This window comes from Sminthopsis crassicaudata, chromosome 4 (genome assembly GCF_048593235.1).
Source record: "Sminthopsis crassicaudata isolate SCR6 chromosome 4, ASM4859323v1, whole genome shotgun sequence".
In the NCBI taxonomy this organism is placed as follows: Eukaryota; Metazoa; Chordata; class Mammalia; order Dasyuromorphia; family Dasyuridae; genus Sminthopsis; species Sminthopsis crassicaudata.
Genome location: NC_133620.1, coordinates 138,172,799 through 138,191,168, shown reverse-complemented (window position 1 = coordinate 138,191,168; position 18,370 = coordinate 138,172,799). Strand labels below are relative to the sequence as shown.

The following is an 18,370-nucleotide window of genomic DNA, read 5'->3' as shown; positions in this document are numbered from 1 at the left end:
CTGGCAGATTTTATTGATGTACCTCCATAGTCACACACAGCATCTAAAGTAATACACGGAACCTTTCTCAAGCTTTTGTTCCAAGCAAAAACTTCTATTTTTTTTTCCTGCCCAAAGTGTTCACCTTTTCTTTACATCAAGTATTCCCATCACTATCCACATGTCAAGTGATGAATATTCTATAAACACCACCCAACACAATTGACAAAAAAAAAAAAGCACTTCTCTTAACAGTTAAGTAAGCTCTTAAATGTTTACTCTTTCCCTCTATCTTCCTATTCCTATTTATCATTAAAATTCAGAATAAGAATAAGAATATAATATACTTACAACATTTACAACTTTATCCTCCATTTCAGCCACGGGACAGTCCTAAAGAAAGTAGGTAAATAATAATTAAATCTAAGAAATAAAAATATTTTTAAAAAAATGTCAACTGCAAAAAAACCTCTATCTTGAACTTCTAGTAAATGTCAATTTTTCCCTCTTCTTCCCCCCAAAAAGATCTTCATCTTATTTTCTCTAGTATCAAGTGCTACCAGGATACCCAACATGTTGTCTTTTCATCTCTTTAATGAAATCACAAGGCATTGGGGGAGGTGGGGGTTGGGGAAGTACACAGACTATAAATTCTCTAAGTAGGTTAAATGTGAAAGGGTCATAGAAAAAGCAAACTGACTTCAGTATCTTAAAGAAATAACACTTTTCCCACCCAATAGGTTCCAATCTATTGATGTGGAACCCCAACAATGTATCGCATTACCAAGTGTTTTTAAGAATAAGAACTGAAAAACATATATTCATAAAATATATGCTATATACCTATTCTTTAGCTTAAAATTTAAACAGAATTGAAGGATGTCAAAGAGTCAAAGAAAATTTCATCTTGAAAGTGTAAATCCATGACCTTGTGGCATTTACTGGTAATGTTGGGGATCTGGGGATGGGAAAGGGGGTAAGGCAGCTAAGTTAGCAATCGGAATGAGAGAAGAATAGGACCTGGCTTCCCACATGATTCCTGTCCACCATTCATTAGGAATCTATTGAATTAAGTCACCTTGATTTTCAAATAGATTCTTCTATTCTTGGCACAAGCTCTAAGAATAGTGAGTCTGAAGCAAAGGAAAATCAACCTCGTAGCCAGTGGCCAAAACTCATGGGTCTCCTGAATCTCTTTTTGCAATCAGGGTATCAAGAAAGCCTTCAAAAGTTTCAGCTCTGTGCCTGCCTCTAAGAATATCTTCCAAATAATGACGTTGATAAACTAAATCATAATAGGCTATTTTAAGCAATATCCAGATTAAATCAGATATAACAATACTTCACAGATGGAAAAAAGTCCCAACAAAACATTCATTAACACACTGCCAAAAAAAAAGAAAAATCCCCTTAAGAGCATGTTATTGATGACAATAAATAAAGGAAGGACTGGAATGCAAAGCATATTTACTCAGCTTAGGTACAAAAAAAGACTTTGAACACTGAATGAACCCAGTTGTCAAATTACAGAAATCACCATTGTTCATTTTAAAAACAGCCAGACTGAAAATGTTTAAATGCATGTTCTACATAAGCAAAACTTTTAACTGTCAGCCATTCTAGACTTTGAATGCCACAGAGAATTTCAATTCAAATTTAAGATTTTTCACAGAAATAAAATAAACCTTACTTGGAGGCCTACAATTAAACTTTATTCAGCACTGTTGAACTCAATGGGTATATTCTCCAAAAGTGAGTATTATTTCACAATACATAAAGAAAATTAACAACTAGCTTCTAGATGGCCAGAGGATAGATTTCACTTAAGTCAAGAGAAACATTTACAAGGGACAGAACCAGTGTGCCCTGGAAATGGGTGAAAAGAAATCAGGCAATGCATACCATGGGAATTAAAGAATTATAATTTGTAGGGAGTCTTTCTTCCAAGAAATTCTAACTCTCTCCTACTACCAGAAAATTTGAAAAGCCCAGTCAACTCTTATAAATGGAGCTCCTGTAGCAGAGGTTAAAAAACTTGGATGATTACAATATTTCTCCAAAATAACTAATTTTCCAACTCAAACATCTAAGATTTTCTTAATATTCTTCTTCCTGATTAACTTAGGTCCCTTATAAGAGGAAACTGCTTCCAGAAAGGACAAACAAGAGATTATAGACAAAGACTACAATGACATAAGTGAGAATAATAATAGCTAGCATTTATATATCATTTAAAATAAGTTCACAAAGAATTTGTAACTTCATAATCTTTACATGTAATCTCATAATTCAAAAAGGTAGTTGATCTCACTAAATACAAAGACTAATTTTGCTTCCAAGAGGCAGACAAATGAACTTCTTTCCTCTCAGTAGAAAAGTGAGGCAGAAGATTGCACGTTTTTATTTGTATAAAAGAGAAGCCTACAGGAGGGGAAGCAAAAGAATAGCAAGAAATTACAAAGAACATCAGTGATTTTTTTTAAACTCCCTATATTCATGATGTTACAAATACACAGTTCTGAGAAAAAAACTTAATTCTTTCTGAAAGAATATCTTATTGCTAAATTCAATTTAACTCAAAAAAAAAAAAAAAAAACCTTTTTTTAACACAGAGTTTGAGCTTAAGGCACAGAGAATAAAAAGATGATAAATGCCCTTAAGGAAGAGCACAATATATCAGAAAGAATTATGTGTTAATAAATAAAATATGTCACAAAGAAGATATCCAGAAATCAATCAATATTTGTTAAGTTCCTACGTACTAAATACTAAAGGTACTGTATTAAATACTAAAAGTGCTACAAAAAAAGAGACAAAAGGTAGTTCCTACTCCTGAAAGAGTATAACTACTCCAGGAAAAACTAAATTCATTAAGCACTGGAATTTTTATATGCATAAAATTTGTTGTGTGACATGGTACATATTCAAAACTATAAATCTAATTTGTTAAGACAAAATTCCGGGGCCATATTGAATAAATCTAATCTAACTCAACTAAGCAATTATGTTCTAGGTACTAGGAATATAAAAATGAAGATTTTCAGAGTTTTTGATCTCAAGGAACTTAAGATCTACTAAGACAGATGCATAGAAATAACCAGAATAGATTCACATTATGGATGGAGAACTAACTTGCAGTTAGGGATCTGAGGTCACATCCCACCTCTAACACATACTCGGTTGTGCATCTGAGCAAAGCACTTAATTTCTCACAGTTTGAAGGCACTAATAGTCATCAAGAAGGAGCTAATCTGCATTGTTAGAGGAACTTTCCTCACTCATAAATTCCCTTTTCCAATATCTTAGATAATGATTAAATACAAAGTAGATCACAATGAGAAATTCCAGGAGGAAAGAATGAAGCTATGAAGCTGGAAGAAGACATGGCAGGAATTCTTGCACAATCTTAGGAGTTAGCATCTGAACAGAACCTTGAAGAAAAGGAGAACTATCCAAAGGTATATCTGAAATGCTATGAGCAAAGGCAACTAGACACAGGAAGGTGGGAAGAGACGGAGAAAGAGATTATAAATCTCATTTGGCTAGGGACACAAAAGGGAATGCATGAAGAAATTTTTAAAAGAGTAGAAAGGTAGGGAGTTGAACATCAGGTTAAGTAGTTTATTTTTGATTCAGTAGGGAATGGAGAAATACTGAAGGCTTTTAAGCAGGGGAGTAACACCATCAAGTCAGTGCATTAGAAAGATTACTTTGACAGCGGTATGAAGGATAGATTTTAGAGGGGAGAGAAAAGAAGGAACAAATGTCAACTATAAATAGTCTAGACAAGAGGTGAGAAGGGTCTCAAAAGGAGCTACCGGCAGTAGAAGTGGCAAGAGAGGGGAATAAATGGGATAGAGAGAGATTTGGGAGATTGTATAAGTAGAACCTATAGACCCTTTAGGAAATGGAATAATAGAAAGTTTGAGTGAAGTCCAATGCCTTCCTCATCTGGTAAATGTGACCCAAAGAGTCAATCTGCTAAAATGACTCATCACTTTAATGACATACTCTAACTGTCATGGTAGGAATTATTAACAATCAGTTTTAAAAATCTGCATGCTTACAGGACCATATGCTATCATAAAGCAGTAGTTTGCTTTTCTAGCCATTCATTACAAATCTCTCAAGCATTAATTTATAGACACAGCATCCTTGTGAGCCAGATCGTTCTGACATAATTCTGATTAATTCAGAGGGCACTTAATAGAACTCAAGCCAATGACAAAACAGACATTTGACTTTAGAACTAGCAATTCCCAGTTTCATGGCAAACCCATAGAGTGCTACCTACAAGGGTTTACTCATGTAAAGACAAAACCAAGTGACTGCCAACAACCTTTCTGCCACCCAAAACTGCCCCAGCCAGCTTTAGAGCAAGGACACTCCCCATCTTTTTGCCACTAGTGAGCATGGAGTTCCCACGATCTTGTGAGGACTAAAGGAAGTGGTTGCAGGTGTGGCTTTAGAGTTTCTGGCAAGAAGCCAGAGGGATTGTCCCGGGGGAAAAATTGGGAAAAAGTCACTGTCACATTAAGGCAAATGGTAAGGCTGACATTACAAGCAGGAAAAGGGTACGCTAAAATTTCATTGCATCATTTCAGTCTCCAAGGTTAGGTAGAGCCTAGCCTGCAAGGCTAGATCAGGAAAGGAAGGTACAGGTGTGCCACGTTATGTCCCATTCTCTATCCCCTCATCTTCCAGAACCTCTCAATCATAGGATAAAGCAACAAAGAATATAAATAAACCTCAAAAGTCAACTAGTATGCTCCTTTCAAACAAGGAAACTGAGTTCCTGGGAAAGAATATGACTAGTTTAGGACTAGCACATAACTAAATCTGGATCCCAAAGTTGTTCAAATCCAAATCGGGTGCTGTCATATTTTTACTCCCCTTTCCCCTCTCCAGTTCTGTTGACTTTCTAATAACTCGACAAGAACTATGTACTAGAAAGGTTAAGCGGGCCATAGGAATATGGATTAGAAGGTGTCATGTACTAAAACAAAGGCAACAAGAATAGAAAGGACAGAATGGAAGTGACAGTTGGAAAGTAGAATCCACAGGCATGGAGATCTACTAGTTGTTTAGCTGTAATTAAGCTGTAATGAAGATGAAGGTTTTGATTCTGGTGAATAATCAAAAAGCTGGTGCCATTAACAGAAATGTGAAAATCAGAGTAGGTTGGAAGGAGAGAGAAAGGGAAAAGAGCGGGGGAGAGAAGGGGAAAGAAGAGGAGGAAAAGGGTGGAAAGGGGAGGGGGGGGGAGAGGGAGAGAGAAAGAGAGAGAGAGGGAAAGGGAAGGTAGGAGAAGGGAGGAAGAGGAGAAAAAGATCAAAGGAAGCCTTGGAAGACACCTAAGAGTTATGATTTGATTAAAATTTTAAAAAGGACCACTAGAGGAGAAAGGAGTCTTCAGAGGAAAGTATTATCAATATTTAATTATATGAATGGAGTTGTTTACTTGTTTTGGAAGCAATCCAGGTTGAGTAACTTGTCCAGGATCACATAATTACTAAGTATCTAAGACCTATTTGAATTCAGATCCTTCTGCCTCCAGGTACTCTTATCAACTATTCCACCTATCTGCTCAGATAGAAGGAATTCTTGCTACTCAGTATAAAATGTCCAATCATTCAACTTTTTATGACAGGTCAAAATCCAAACCATAAAATTTCATTTTCTTGTCTTCCTCAAAACACATCAATGATTTTTTAAAGTTATCAGATGACAAGGAATATCTTTATTCTTTGCAAGTTTTTCAATGTTTTTCGAAGGTCATCGAGTTCATCAAATCTTTTAGCACATATTGTATTCCATCATAATCATATACCACAATTGGTTCAGCCAATGGGAGGGAGAGGAGGACAGAAGAAAAAAAGGGGGAAAAAGAAATTTACATAACTATTATATATTTAAAAGAATAGCAAGTTGCACATAATAGATTTGCAATTTCTTGTGTTATTTTTCTATGCAATCATCTTTTTTATTATACTATATTATGGAAATGCTTGTTTTATTCCATAAGTTAAAAATAAAATAAAATTTTAAAGACAAAAGAAGTCTTTACTGCAATTTTACAGCTATGCAGTAAAAATCCTCAGGTTCATGGTTGTTCACTGTAGATAAAAGAGCCAACTGGCCAAGCCATGCCAATAGTTCACCTAAATAGAAAATATACAGTCTAGGTGCACAAGAAACATTCCATTTGCCTTGAAGTAGATATCTGCCTAAGTATAAAACTCATTTAATTCATCTTAAATGTAACCACATAATTACTACCGTTATTTTTATTTCAAACCATATTAAATATACATAATACTCCCACAACAAAAAAAAAAAACATACAAATAAAGCCAACCCTGAAAAAAAAATCCTTCATAACAAAAACAGATTTGTCCTATAAGAAGGCTTGCTTGTTCTATTTAGAACTATTATTGAAATTAGGCAGCTTGGCAAAAATGATAGGGAGGTGGTCTTAAGTCAGAAAAACCAGGATTCCAGTCTTGCCTCTAAAACACATAGCTAGTCACTTCTCTAAGCCTTCAGGCAATTTGTGAAAGACTATAATTTACAAAGAAAATGCCCATCTGCATTGGGAGAGGGAGCACCTCACCAGGAATTCCATAAACTATGAAATCACAGAGTTGGTTTAAAAAAAAAGATCCTTTAACTGTACTCAAGTTAATTTTTAAACAAAGAGCTTTACAAATCAATTCTGACATGAAGCAGCAGCAGCAGCAAAATGGGACTATGGAAAGGGGAAAACCAGGTTATGTTAATTCTTTCATGAAGGTAGAAGTGAAGGAAGGAAGCTGGAGAGAGCTTTCTGGTTGTATTTTTAATATACATCAGGCATCCTTTATCAAAAACCAGATGCCAATCCAAGAAAATTTGGAGGAGGGATACAGTTACTTTAGGTCCTTTGAGCTCCCTTCCAAAAATAGAACCTCAAAAGCATTCTCCAAAGTACATAAGCATTAGGTAAACCGAGAGATGGTTAGCAGCTTAATGTCACAAGAATCAGAATTAATCCATTCAAAAATCAACTTTTTAGGGTCTAGAAAACCAAAAAAACAAAATCAATGAAATCAGTACTCATTCAGGATGTTGAGCCCCACAGGGATATGGTCAACAGAGGATAGAGTAATATTCCATATTCTTTTCCAGTTTGGTCATAGAATTTATTGCCAAATTCTATTTTGCAAATGAACATGGAATAATTGTAGAATGGACAGAATTATGAAATATTAGGACTAAAAGATCCCTAAGAGATCACTAAAGTTCAGGCTTTGCTACTCACCACCTGGCATGATCTTGTGCCATTCACTTTCATTTTAGGTCTCTTTTAATTGTTTTAAAGATTAGATCTTCCCTTCTCACTTAGGTTGAAAGTACAGGGATTATTCCCAGGCCCTTCTTGCCATAAACCGGCACTTGTTTTCAACCAGGGGGTCAATTTATTCCTCGCTTTGGCAACCTGGTCCTATTTCCCACCCCACTGCGCTCCCAAGGGGGCTTGACATACTGATATCCAAGTAGGCAAAATCTCCATAAATCTGCCACTTTCACCTTCCCAATTGTTGGAAGAAGCTCTTATCAGGAAACTTACTCCCCCATTAAAAACAAACACAAACAAACAAACAAAAAAAAAAAAAAAAAAAAAAACAAACTGGTGATTTCAGTTTTCCTGTCTGTAAAAATGAGGAGTACATGCCCTTCAAGGTCCTTTCCAGCTCTAAAATCAGAGATTATCACGTATACTCTATATAAACTATCCTATGACCTTGTAAAAATCTCTTATTTAACAAATGAGGAAATTGAGGCCCTGAGAGCTTAAAGATAGTTAAGGTATCAGAGACATAAATTTTAATATTTCTATGGCCTTTCTGAAGTTCAGGGCCTTTGAATAGAAAACAATTTTAAGCACTGGGCAGCACCTAAAAGGGTAAAATCTGGAAATACCATGCATCAAAGTGAGCAAAAAATATCAAAGTGAGCTTATTTTCTTTCTACAGAAAAACGTTCAATTTTCTGGCAAGGCAAGAGGAGAAAGAATGTCAAAGGAAAGAATTAACTGACCTTCTGAACTGAGGTGGTCAGATCCAAGCAGAGCTGAATGATTTTATTCTTTGTCACAGAGAAGTCAGTGATCCCTGTAAATGGAGTCCTGGAAAAAGAAAAAGAAAAAAAGAAGGAAAAAACCTTTCCTTGAGACAAGAAATGTACTAGGCTTTCAACCCCGTCAGCTGATAGGTATGTGTCCACAGAGTATATAATTAACTATATTTGTTATATTTAATCCTTTCCTCTCTTGTAATAGAATAATTTATTCCGACTAGCATTAACACAGGAGGCAGTACATTGCCAAATAAAAAACAGAACAAAAATGGACCAGGAAGTTTGCTACTGCCAAAAGTCAATCTCATACTAACCAAATTACTCTACACAATCTTTAAAATAAGTTCAGTCTTGAAAGGAGCTGAGATGTATCTCCTCCTGCTAAGACACTTTTCAAGACTTTCCAAAGGGACTCTGAGGTCTGTCACTGACCCATAACTCCTTGGGGAGTGTCCATGTGAGAAAAAAGTCACTCATGTTTCTATAACAAAAGGAAGTCAACCAGGCATCCTATCTCCTGACCTGACAGGAAAAGAAAAGGGAGATTAGTAAAGTTACCTATCCAGCCAAGCTAGCAAAGCTTTAGCAGCACCAATGAGTTCCACCACTGAGGTCAGGAATTCATTAGGAGGTTTCCGGGAGGAGTTTCCATCATAATTTGAACTTTTCCGCCGGCTACTGATATAATTCTGCAAATTATTGGAAGAGGCCCGTAGTTTCAGAACCAAATTCTTCATATTATCTGTTTCAAGGCCATAATTCTGTGGGAAACAAAACAAAATAAAGCAAGTTAAACTCTATGAAGAGCACTCCAAAAAGGCCAATATCAATTTTAGCAAGTCAACAAATGCTTGAAAACCCTGAATGATTGATCTCTGAAGGCATCACTAGGCAGAAAGGTAGTACAACAGATAGAGAGGAATACTCATTTTCATGAGTTTAAATCTGATCTCATATTTTGTGAGTGTGGGCAAATCGCTTAATCCTGTTTGCCTTTGTTTCTCCATTTGTAAAATGAATTGGAGGAGAAAATGGCAAATCACTCCATTATTTTTGCCAAGAAAACCCCAAATGGTTTTGAGACTCAGCAAAGACTTTATTGCAATCCATTTCAAGGTAGTGCTTGCTAATTATACAAAAGACAAGTTAATTAGCTTTTGCTAATTTACAAAGTATTTTTGCTCTATATTTCTGTTCCTATTCCATATCATTTCTATTTTACATACATGAAACTTTACATGTAAAGTACATACTTTATGTGTGTAGTTGCTATTCATCATTCACAGATAGACAGACTATATGATCTTTAAGCTCTCTCTCTCTGAATATATAGCCCTAGCTTAAGTAGGATTTGGGCTGAGTGATGATGGAGGAATACAATAGGCTGAGGTAGAAATGAAGGACATTCTAGGAAGATCAGAACAAAAATCAAGACTAAATGTACAACCTTCATGTTGTACTTTTAAAAGTTATAAAGTGACAATTTAGTCCAGTGAAAACAGCAATGTGGAGGGCACATTCAGTATTCTCTGGATAGAAAGATAGCCTGATCCTCCCTCAAATGTTCACCCACCTCAGGCACACTTATGTTTTGTATCTATTTTGTGCACATATACAGTTATATGTTTATATGTTGCAACTCCCTAGAGAATATATTCATTGAGGGACAGAATCTGTATCATTTTTGCCACTTTATCTCCAGTCCCAGATATAGACCAGACACATATCATGCTTACAAATTTTCATGCCTAGAAATCATAAAATGCTAAATAACTCAAAATCTCCCCTTCCCCAAATCCAAATCACAGTTTTTTCCTTGCTAGGGGGTTTGGTTATCATGCAAAAGTATTTAATGGACATCCAGTATGATTTAGCCTCATAGATGAATTATAAAGTAGTGACCTTTATTAGATAATAATACCATAATTCTTAACTAAAAGATGGATACAAAGAAAAAAAAATAAAACATTTCTTGCCCTCAAGAAATTTACATTTAAACGTAAATACAAATGCACTTACAAACAAAGCAGCTGTTTAAGGGGCTAGGCTAGAGTCAAAAAGATCAAAATTCAAATGTGACATCAGACACTAGCCATGTGACTCAGGCAACCTCAGTTTTTGTTGGTTTTATTAACTCCTTGTATGATTCTGGGCCTAATTCACTAGTCAGGGTTTATTTCTTCCTATCTAAAATGAAGAAATTTGTAATAGATCTCTTAAGCTCTATGGGGTTTTACTGGTTTAATCCATTTCCTCCTCCTTTCAGCTCTTTTCAACCCCAACTTTTCTCACCTGATTGATTCAATGGACCATCTTCTAACCTTTTACACTACTGTTTTCCAAAAAAGTCCTGATTATAAACATACCTTCCAATAACAAATATTCCTTTTCTTCTGAAAATAGTTAACTCATGTCTGGCTATAGTTTTATGAAATATATAATAAATTTCCTCCACCACAAGTCATGGAAAGTGAAAAGTTTTAAATTTTGAGGGTTTTTTTTCCTATAAACTACAGCTGCTGGGCAATCAATACTAAACCTGCTAGGTCTAAAATTCTCCCTCTGATTTCACTGCCATATTTTTTGGAGTTAAGTTTTAATTTTAGATGGTTTTCCATAGCTATACAATAATCATTACCATGGTTGGGGGGGGAGAAGGATGTTTGGTTTGTTGGGGTTTTTTAAACTACTCAAATATAAATGGATACAAATGGTTTTATCCAGTTACATACAATAAAAACTAAGCCTTTTCCCAGATTTTAACAAAATACTATAAATGTTATAACAAAAAGAATATTCTATGTCAACAATGCCTGGATGTGCATCCATCCTTTTTACTGTCATTTACTAGACATTAAGAAATGACATGCTTGAACATGGTTTTTTTCCCTAGAGAATGACAATAACAAAGCTGGATGTTCTTCAGAGTTTTTTTTAAAGCTGATTGATGATATAACACCAAACTGTATTTTTAAACACAGTTTGACATAAAGATAGATCTGTGATTACACTTGTACTTCCATTCCCTTGCAGTGGAAAATCATTTGCCCTTTCAAATCACCTTAAGTGCTTTGAGTTATGGGAAATTCCTCTCATGTAGCCAATTCATAGCAGTGTCAGGATAACTTACTTGCTCATTTTCTTTATTCCTGTATATTCTCTACATTCATGTATGCTGCCTCCTCAACCCTAACCCATCCATAAAAGAATTTTCCTTGAAGACAAAGACAATTTCATCTTTATCTTTGTGTCATCAGAGCAATCCAGAACTTGGCACAAAGTAAGTGCCTAATAAACACTTGACGGATTGATTTAAAAAATTTCTTGCAAAAGCTTTAGTTATTAACCTTATCTTTCAAATGCTTTTTTTTTATTTGAATAATTTTTTTTTATTTCAATAAACTTCAGAGTCTCCCTCTTCCTCCAAGATCAAATAGGAAATCTTCTGTTTGGTTTTTAAGGCTTTTCATAATCTGGTCCTTTTGTACTTTTCTAATCTTACACTTTACTCCTTCCTTCTCTGTACTTTCTGATCCCCATAACACTGTTCCTTGCTATTACTCATTTAGAACAATCCATCTCTCCATCTGAACATTTTCACTGGCCTGGAACATTCTCTCATCATTTTTGTATCTTTTGACATCCGTGGCTTCATTCAAGTCTCAGCTAAAGTCCTATCTTCTGCAGGAAGCCTTTCCTAGTCCTCATTTAATCTCACTAAAACCACCTCCAATTTATCCCAAATATATACCGTATATATTTAGCTGTTGCCTTTCCCATTAGATTTCTAGCGCTTTCAGAATAGATTTTTTTGTTTGTTTGCTTTGTTTTGCCTTTCTTTGCATCTCTGGTGCTTTCCACTCTGGCACATAGTAGGCAATGAATTAATGTTACTTGACTTCACTTTTGAAGAGAAAGTAGTGAAAATGCAATGTAGGGGAGCTAAAAACTTCAACTTGGATAAAACAATAAAGCTCCCTGCAAGTGTCCTCTTGCTTTCCTTCTCTCATCTTTTCCTGATTCACATTTATTCTCAATCACTGTACTAATGCCAGGTATGGCCCTGAAAAAATAAGGGAGGAGAGAAAAGGGAGGGGGAAGGGAGAGGGAAAAAAGGTTTAAATTACACTCATCCTGTTCCAGACTCTCTTTCACATAGGGAGGCCCCTATGCCCCTCTCTATCCACACTCCACCCCACACCCACACCCCACCTCACACACCCCTTTCTCCCCCTAACATGGAGATAATAACAAATGGATTATTACTGGCTTGATAAGTACCACCTACTGAACAAATATAATCAGGAAAGGATTATTGATTTAAGAGCCTGCTGCAAAGAAACACAGAAAATGAACAGGTTCTCAAATTGGATTTGTCTGTTTGAACAGTAAATGGGGAAGGGGGGAGGAGGAGGGTTTCAACATGAAATTCGTACTTTATTACTCCAAAAACTAACCTGGAAATCATTGCAGCTTCAAATGACAACTTCAAAAAGCAAAAAGACTACAGGGCTTAGGAAGCAGAGGACCTCGGAATGAGTCCAAGTTCTCCTACTTAAAACACAACTCTTTAAGGACCTCAGCTTTTCATGTGTAAAGTGAGGAAGCTAGCTCTGCTAGGGTCACATTCTGCTATAAATATTAGGGCTACATCAGGATAATGTCACTATATGATACCACAACCCCTCTTAGCATATATAAAAGAGCCTTTTATCAAGTAGTCAAGTAGCATTTTATTAAACACATGCTATGTACCAGGCACTGAGGACAGAAAGGCAAAACAAAGACCCTGCTCCCACCAAGTCAATCATGTAAGGGGGAAAGACAACCTGCAAACAAAACAGGCTATACTGAGAGTAACCTAGGCGATAATCTCAGAGGGAAGGATTAGTACTAGAGGGAAGGAGTTCTTGCAGAAAATGAGATTTTAGTGGAAATTTTGAAAGAAGCAGGAGGCAGAGAGGAAGAGAAAGAATATTTCTGAGATTAGGAAGAGCCAGTGAAAGCACTTATATGTAGAACATTGAAGTTAACTGACATTTAATTCCTTGCCCTCCAGTTTTCATTCTAGAGAGGTGTGTGGAACAGGTTGGGGGTGCAAGACCCCCTTCCCACTTAACTAATCAGAGACATCATCAGGTACAAAGAAAAAGCATTTAGTTAATCCCTGCAGGGAGAGGCCCAGACACACCTGGGAGCCATCCCAGCTCCTGCCATGTGCTACTGGAACCTGGACAGCTTCCGGTTTGTCAGAGGTTTAAATTGCAAAAGCCTTTTGATTGGATAAACTAAAAGGATGTAACCATCTTTGATCACATCCTTGATCCTTGGGATGATCACACACAGGCAGAAATAGAATAGGGACAGAAGATCATTTCTGGGGCTCTGGCATCTTTGTCATCTGGTTTTGGAATCAGCAGAACTTCAGGAGGGATGTATAAGGGACATTGGAGCAACCTTTCTACCATTTAATCTTATGGTGTTCTTCACTGCCTCATGGACTGTTTGTGAATGCTATATCCGTTTCTATGAAGAGGAAGCACAGTGTCTTGGGGACAGAGGACTAGCCTTGGAGTCAGGAAGTCTTTAGTTCCAAATCCTGCCCCAGACATTTACTAGCTGAGTGACATTGGGGTAAATACCTTTTTTTTTGAGCTTCACCTTTCCTTATTTGTACAAGTGAGGGAGTTGATCTTAATGAACACTAAAATCCTATCTAACTTTAAACCTATGATCTTATGATCCTTTTATTCCAAAAGGCCACAGACCTAATCCATCTTGGCACAATTCTTTGAATTGCTGTTGTTTGAGCAACAGGTTAAGTGACTCGGTAGAAAAGAGTGTTGGGTCTGGAATCAGGAAGACCCGAGTTCAAATCCAGACTGAGACACTGTCTACCTCTGGACCCCTAACCAAGTCATTTGACCTCTCTCTGTCTCAGTTTCCTCATTTGTAAAATGGAGATAATGACAGGGCTTATCTCTCAGGATTGTTGTGAGGAGCTAATGAGATGTTTATAAAGCACTTAGAGCATGGTGCCCAAAACATTGGCAGTACTTAACAAATGCTTGTTCTCTTTCCCCTTCTGAAAGGTAGAATCTTTTTCTTGAGTGGGTAAATGACTTCCATGTTTTTCTATTCCATAAATGAATAAATGAACCTCAAACTACATATGGACCAAAATAAGGTATAAAGTGACCCAAAGTAAGAAATACAAAAGCCTGGAAGAGAAAACACTGATTTTAGGACTCAGAGGACCTAGATTCAAATCCTACTTGGAAAATCTATCTACTTGTGTCATCAAAGGCAAATTATTTAATCTTCTTGAACCTTACTTTCCATATTTATAATGTAAAGAAATTAAGACTAGATGGATCCTCAAGTCCTTTCCAGTTTGAAATCCATGATCCTATGGTCCAATCAATTTAATGGGATCAGGAATTCTTTTTTTCAAGGAAGGGTAATGATTAATCTACTTAGCAAATTTTTTAAAAATTTAAATCACCCCCATTGGAAGATTATACCCAATTTTAATTTACCCTAATTTAATTCTATATAAAGATGAGGGACAGAAAGACCCGGAATATGAAAAATAAGAGGATTAAAACAGGCCTGGTTAAAGGAGTCTTACTTGTGGCTCTTTTCATCAGCAAGGTAATTCAGACCAGTTCCAATGGTCTTATGATGGAGAGAGCCATCTGCACCCAGAGAAAGGACATAGCATTTTCACTCTTTTTGTGGTTTCCTGTCTTTTGTTTTCTCTCTCATTTTTTTTTCCTTTTTGATATGATTTGAACATATACTAGATTGCTGGCCATCTAGGAAGGAAGAGGGAGGAGAGGGAGTAAAATAAATTGGAACACAAAGTTTTTGTGTGAAGATGAATATTGAAAATTATCTATGCATATGTTTTGAAAATTAGCCTTAATTAAAAAAAGGAGTTTTATAATTTGCATTTATATTTTTTTTTTACTTTTTGAAACAAGTTTATATTATCTTCTCTTATTCTGTCATTTAACTTTACAGTTAATTCCTTAAGACAAAGGATATCTTTCCTAAGAGTAAAAGGATAACTGTAAGACCACATATTATCGTCTCTGACTTGCTCATTTGAGATTTCTCACTTTTGTTATCACCATGAAAACAGACTTGGGAAATTATCTTCTTCGAATTTTGAACTCAGAACTTCAGCTAGATCATAGTCACACACAGTCACATACATTTCACAGTACGTAGATATATGGAAAGCCTTGTTATCTCACCATATATCCATATTATCACGTTTTGATAGAACCAATGTTTAGCAACACTACTCCTAGCCCTAATATGGGTTAGGAAAAAAGGGGAAAATAGCCAGGGTGAGTGGAGCAAGGCTCAATCTGTGTCTCACTAGATACTCCTTCCTGATGGCCTCCGGTTGTACTGACATGGCTTCCCATGCATATTGGTTAAGGCCATTCTAAGTGGATAGCTGAAGACTAGTGGAGTCATTTCATCTTGCTGACCAGACATGTAGAGATGAGGGAGGGCCTCTCCATTTATAGAAGCTATGTTAATGTGTCCTTGTTGCATATCCTTTTGTTAATTGTTTAATGAGCTATTAATGCTTCATTTGAGGATCAAATTTCTTTTTGTTAAATTTGTAATAAAAGTATACTGGCCCACGCCACACACAAACTTTAACTGGCAAGCCTCTTTTTCTCTTATTGACCATCATGCTATTCCTCTCTTTTAAAGCAATTTCTCCTTCACATAACTCTCTTCCAGAAGCTGAAATCTGCCTCCTACTTAACTTAGGTCTGACCTCTCCCCATTACACACCCCTATAATTACTCATCCTGGCCTTTGCTCAAATCTCTGAGAAAGGGTTGGTCCTCTACTTTGCCAAACAACTTCTGTCTTCTACTTTTATTTCCAGGACCTTGTTCCATCAATCATTACTGTCTAATCAGTCTCAATCTCACTTTATCTACAAGTTCCTAAATCGCTGCCCAGGCTTCCCTATTCTTTAAAAATTAAGATTAAAAAAAAAAAAAAATCCCCCAAACATCTTAGTCTGGCCCTCTAATTGCCTCAAGCTATAAATTTGCATTTTCCCTTCTCCGACTTCTTTTAAAAAAGAAAAAGAAAATTCATACACTCTTCTCCATCTACTAGTCACTTTTTCATCTTTTACTCCTGAACCCCTTTGAAATCTGACTACAGAACATACCACTCTACTGGACACAGTTCTGTGCAAAACAGCTACTGATTTCTTAACTTTTAAGTTAAATGATCTTTCTCTGTTCTCATCCCCTCTGACTTCTTTGCAGTATTTGACACTATGATCTCATTTTCTCCTCCCTACTCTCTCTTTTTGTTATCTGTGAAATTGCTCTTTCTGAATTTTTTCCCTATCTAAAATGTTTCTTTTCAGTATCCTTTGTGGGATTATTTATCTGTCTTCCCTTTATGGTAGCTGCCCATCAAAGCTATCCAGGAGCCTGTCTTCTCTTCTATGCTTGCTCCTTTGTTGAGTTCATAAGCTCCCCATGAATCTAATACTCAGAATTTTTCTATGTCCCGTTCACATTTTCTCCATCTCGCTTTTATTTATTCTTTCTCCCTTTACACACCCCCCCCCAATCTATCCCTACTAAAAATATAACTTTTCTTTATTTGTATAGTCATCTTTCCCCCCAGGTTTCAGCCTCAGAGTAATATTTGACTCTTTCCTTCACATTTTATGTTGATTGTCAAGCCTTATCAATTCTATCTCCCATTCCATCTCATTTTTGTGTCCTCTCTACTCACAAAGCCAGTACCTTAGTTTATAATACTTATAAGTATTATATTACTATTATTAGCATTATGTTGCTATTGTTCAGTCCTGTCCAACTCTTCATGACATTATTTGGAGTTTTCTTGGCAGATACTGGAGTAGTTTGCCATTTCCTTCTCCAATTCATTTTACAAATGACAAACTGAGGCAAAAAGTGACTTGCCCGGGATCACACAGCTACTAAGTTCTGAAGACAGATTTGAACTCAGAAAAGTTAAATCTTTCTGATTCCAGACAAATGCTCTAACCACTGTACCACCTAGTTGCCCCATTAATAGTATAAACTGCTTAAACTTGCTTCTAGTCTCTACTCCCTCCTATATGCCCTCTCTACAAATCTGACAAAATGGGACACATCTGTCCATGTAATTTGTTAAAAATTCTACGATACCTAGTGACTCTATAATAAAATGCAAACCTGTCAGACTGGCTTAAGGCTCTCTAAACTCCAATTCTAATATCCTTTCTAGACTTATTGCACATTTCCCGCTATACCTCTATAGTATACACTATATTCCAGATAGAATGCACAACTCCTAGATTTAAACTTCCCCCTCTGCATTTGAGTAGGAGAAATACCCATGTCTGGAATGCTCTACTTCCTCAGTTGTGTCACTAAAAAAGTCCTTAATTTGAAAGTTTAGCTAACCTGCTATATCCTCTGTAAAGCTTTTCCTGATTTCCCCAATTATATCAGCTTATGCTCCCTGTTCACATTACCATTTATTTATGATTATAGGTCAATATGGCATCTTCCCTAAAAATAGGCAAACTTCTTAAGGACAAAGGCCATTTTGTTTTGGTCTTTGTATTCTCAGCATCTACCAATGTCTCTTTCCCAGGACAAGCTCTTTTTAGTAATTAAATTGATTTATAAAACTCTATCTTATATAGCATGCAGAATTTCAAAGTACAAACTGATAAATTAAAGGGATTTCACAGTTCAACAAATAAGGTTATGTAATGTTTCATTCCCAAATTAACTATCTCTTAGGCCAAGTCCAAAGGAAACCTTCCTATGCAGGCTTCAGACACAACATCCTAATTCTAAATCAAAACTGCTTTTTTAAATCAAAGCTGAGTTTGAGAATCTGTGTCTTCCCTCCTCCCCAATCCTGCCCTAACAATCTTTAATCAAAGCTCTTTTTGTAGATCTTCTTAGCTAGATAACAAGAGATTTCACTTTTTTTTTTTTTATCTCAAGCCTTACTTAAATTTCAACAGATTTTTAAGGAATCTTTCTTAATCTCCCTTCTAAAGTCTCTATAAACTATTTTACTCATGGCAACCCACTATATAACTTCTGTTATTCATTGGTGGTGAAATTAGTTACTTGTTTTTGCCCTAAGTATTTCCAAGATATTATAAAATTCACATAAACCTCTAAGTACCTATAGTGCCATAAATGATCTGCTATATAACTTCAATGTATTATAGAGACAGACACAGTCA

At 36.1% G+C, this 18,370-nt stretch overlaps 1 protein-coding gene across 1 annotated transcript in view; it reads right to left on the bottom strand.

The window, feature by feature from the left end:
* CNKSR3 (CNKSR family member 3) overlaps positions 1-18,370 on the bottom strand; it is a 97,839-nt gene that overhangs the window by 21,447 nt on the left and 58,022 nt on the right. Inside the window, exons 3-5 of the mRNA XM_074309471.1 lie at positions 8,656-8,858; positions 8,059-8,146; positions 331-372 (exon numbers count right to left, since the gene is read on the bottom strand). Of these exons, the coding sequence (XP_074165572.1) occupies positions 331-372; positions 8,059-8,146; positions 8,656-8,858 (333 nt within the window). The remainder of the gene's footprint in view (positions 1-330; positions 373-8,058; positions 8,147-8,655; positions 8,859-18,370) is intronic.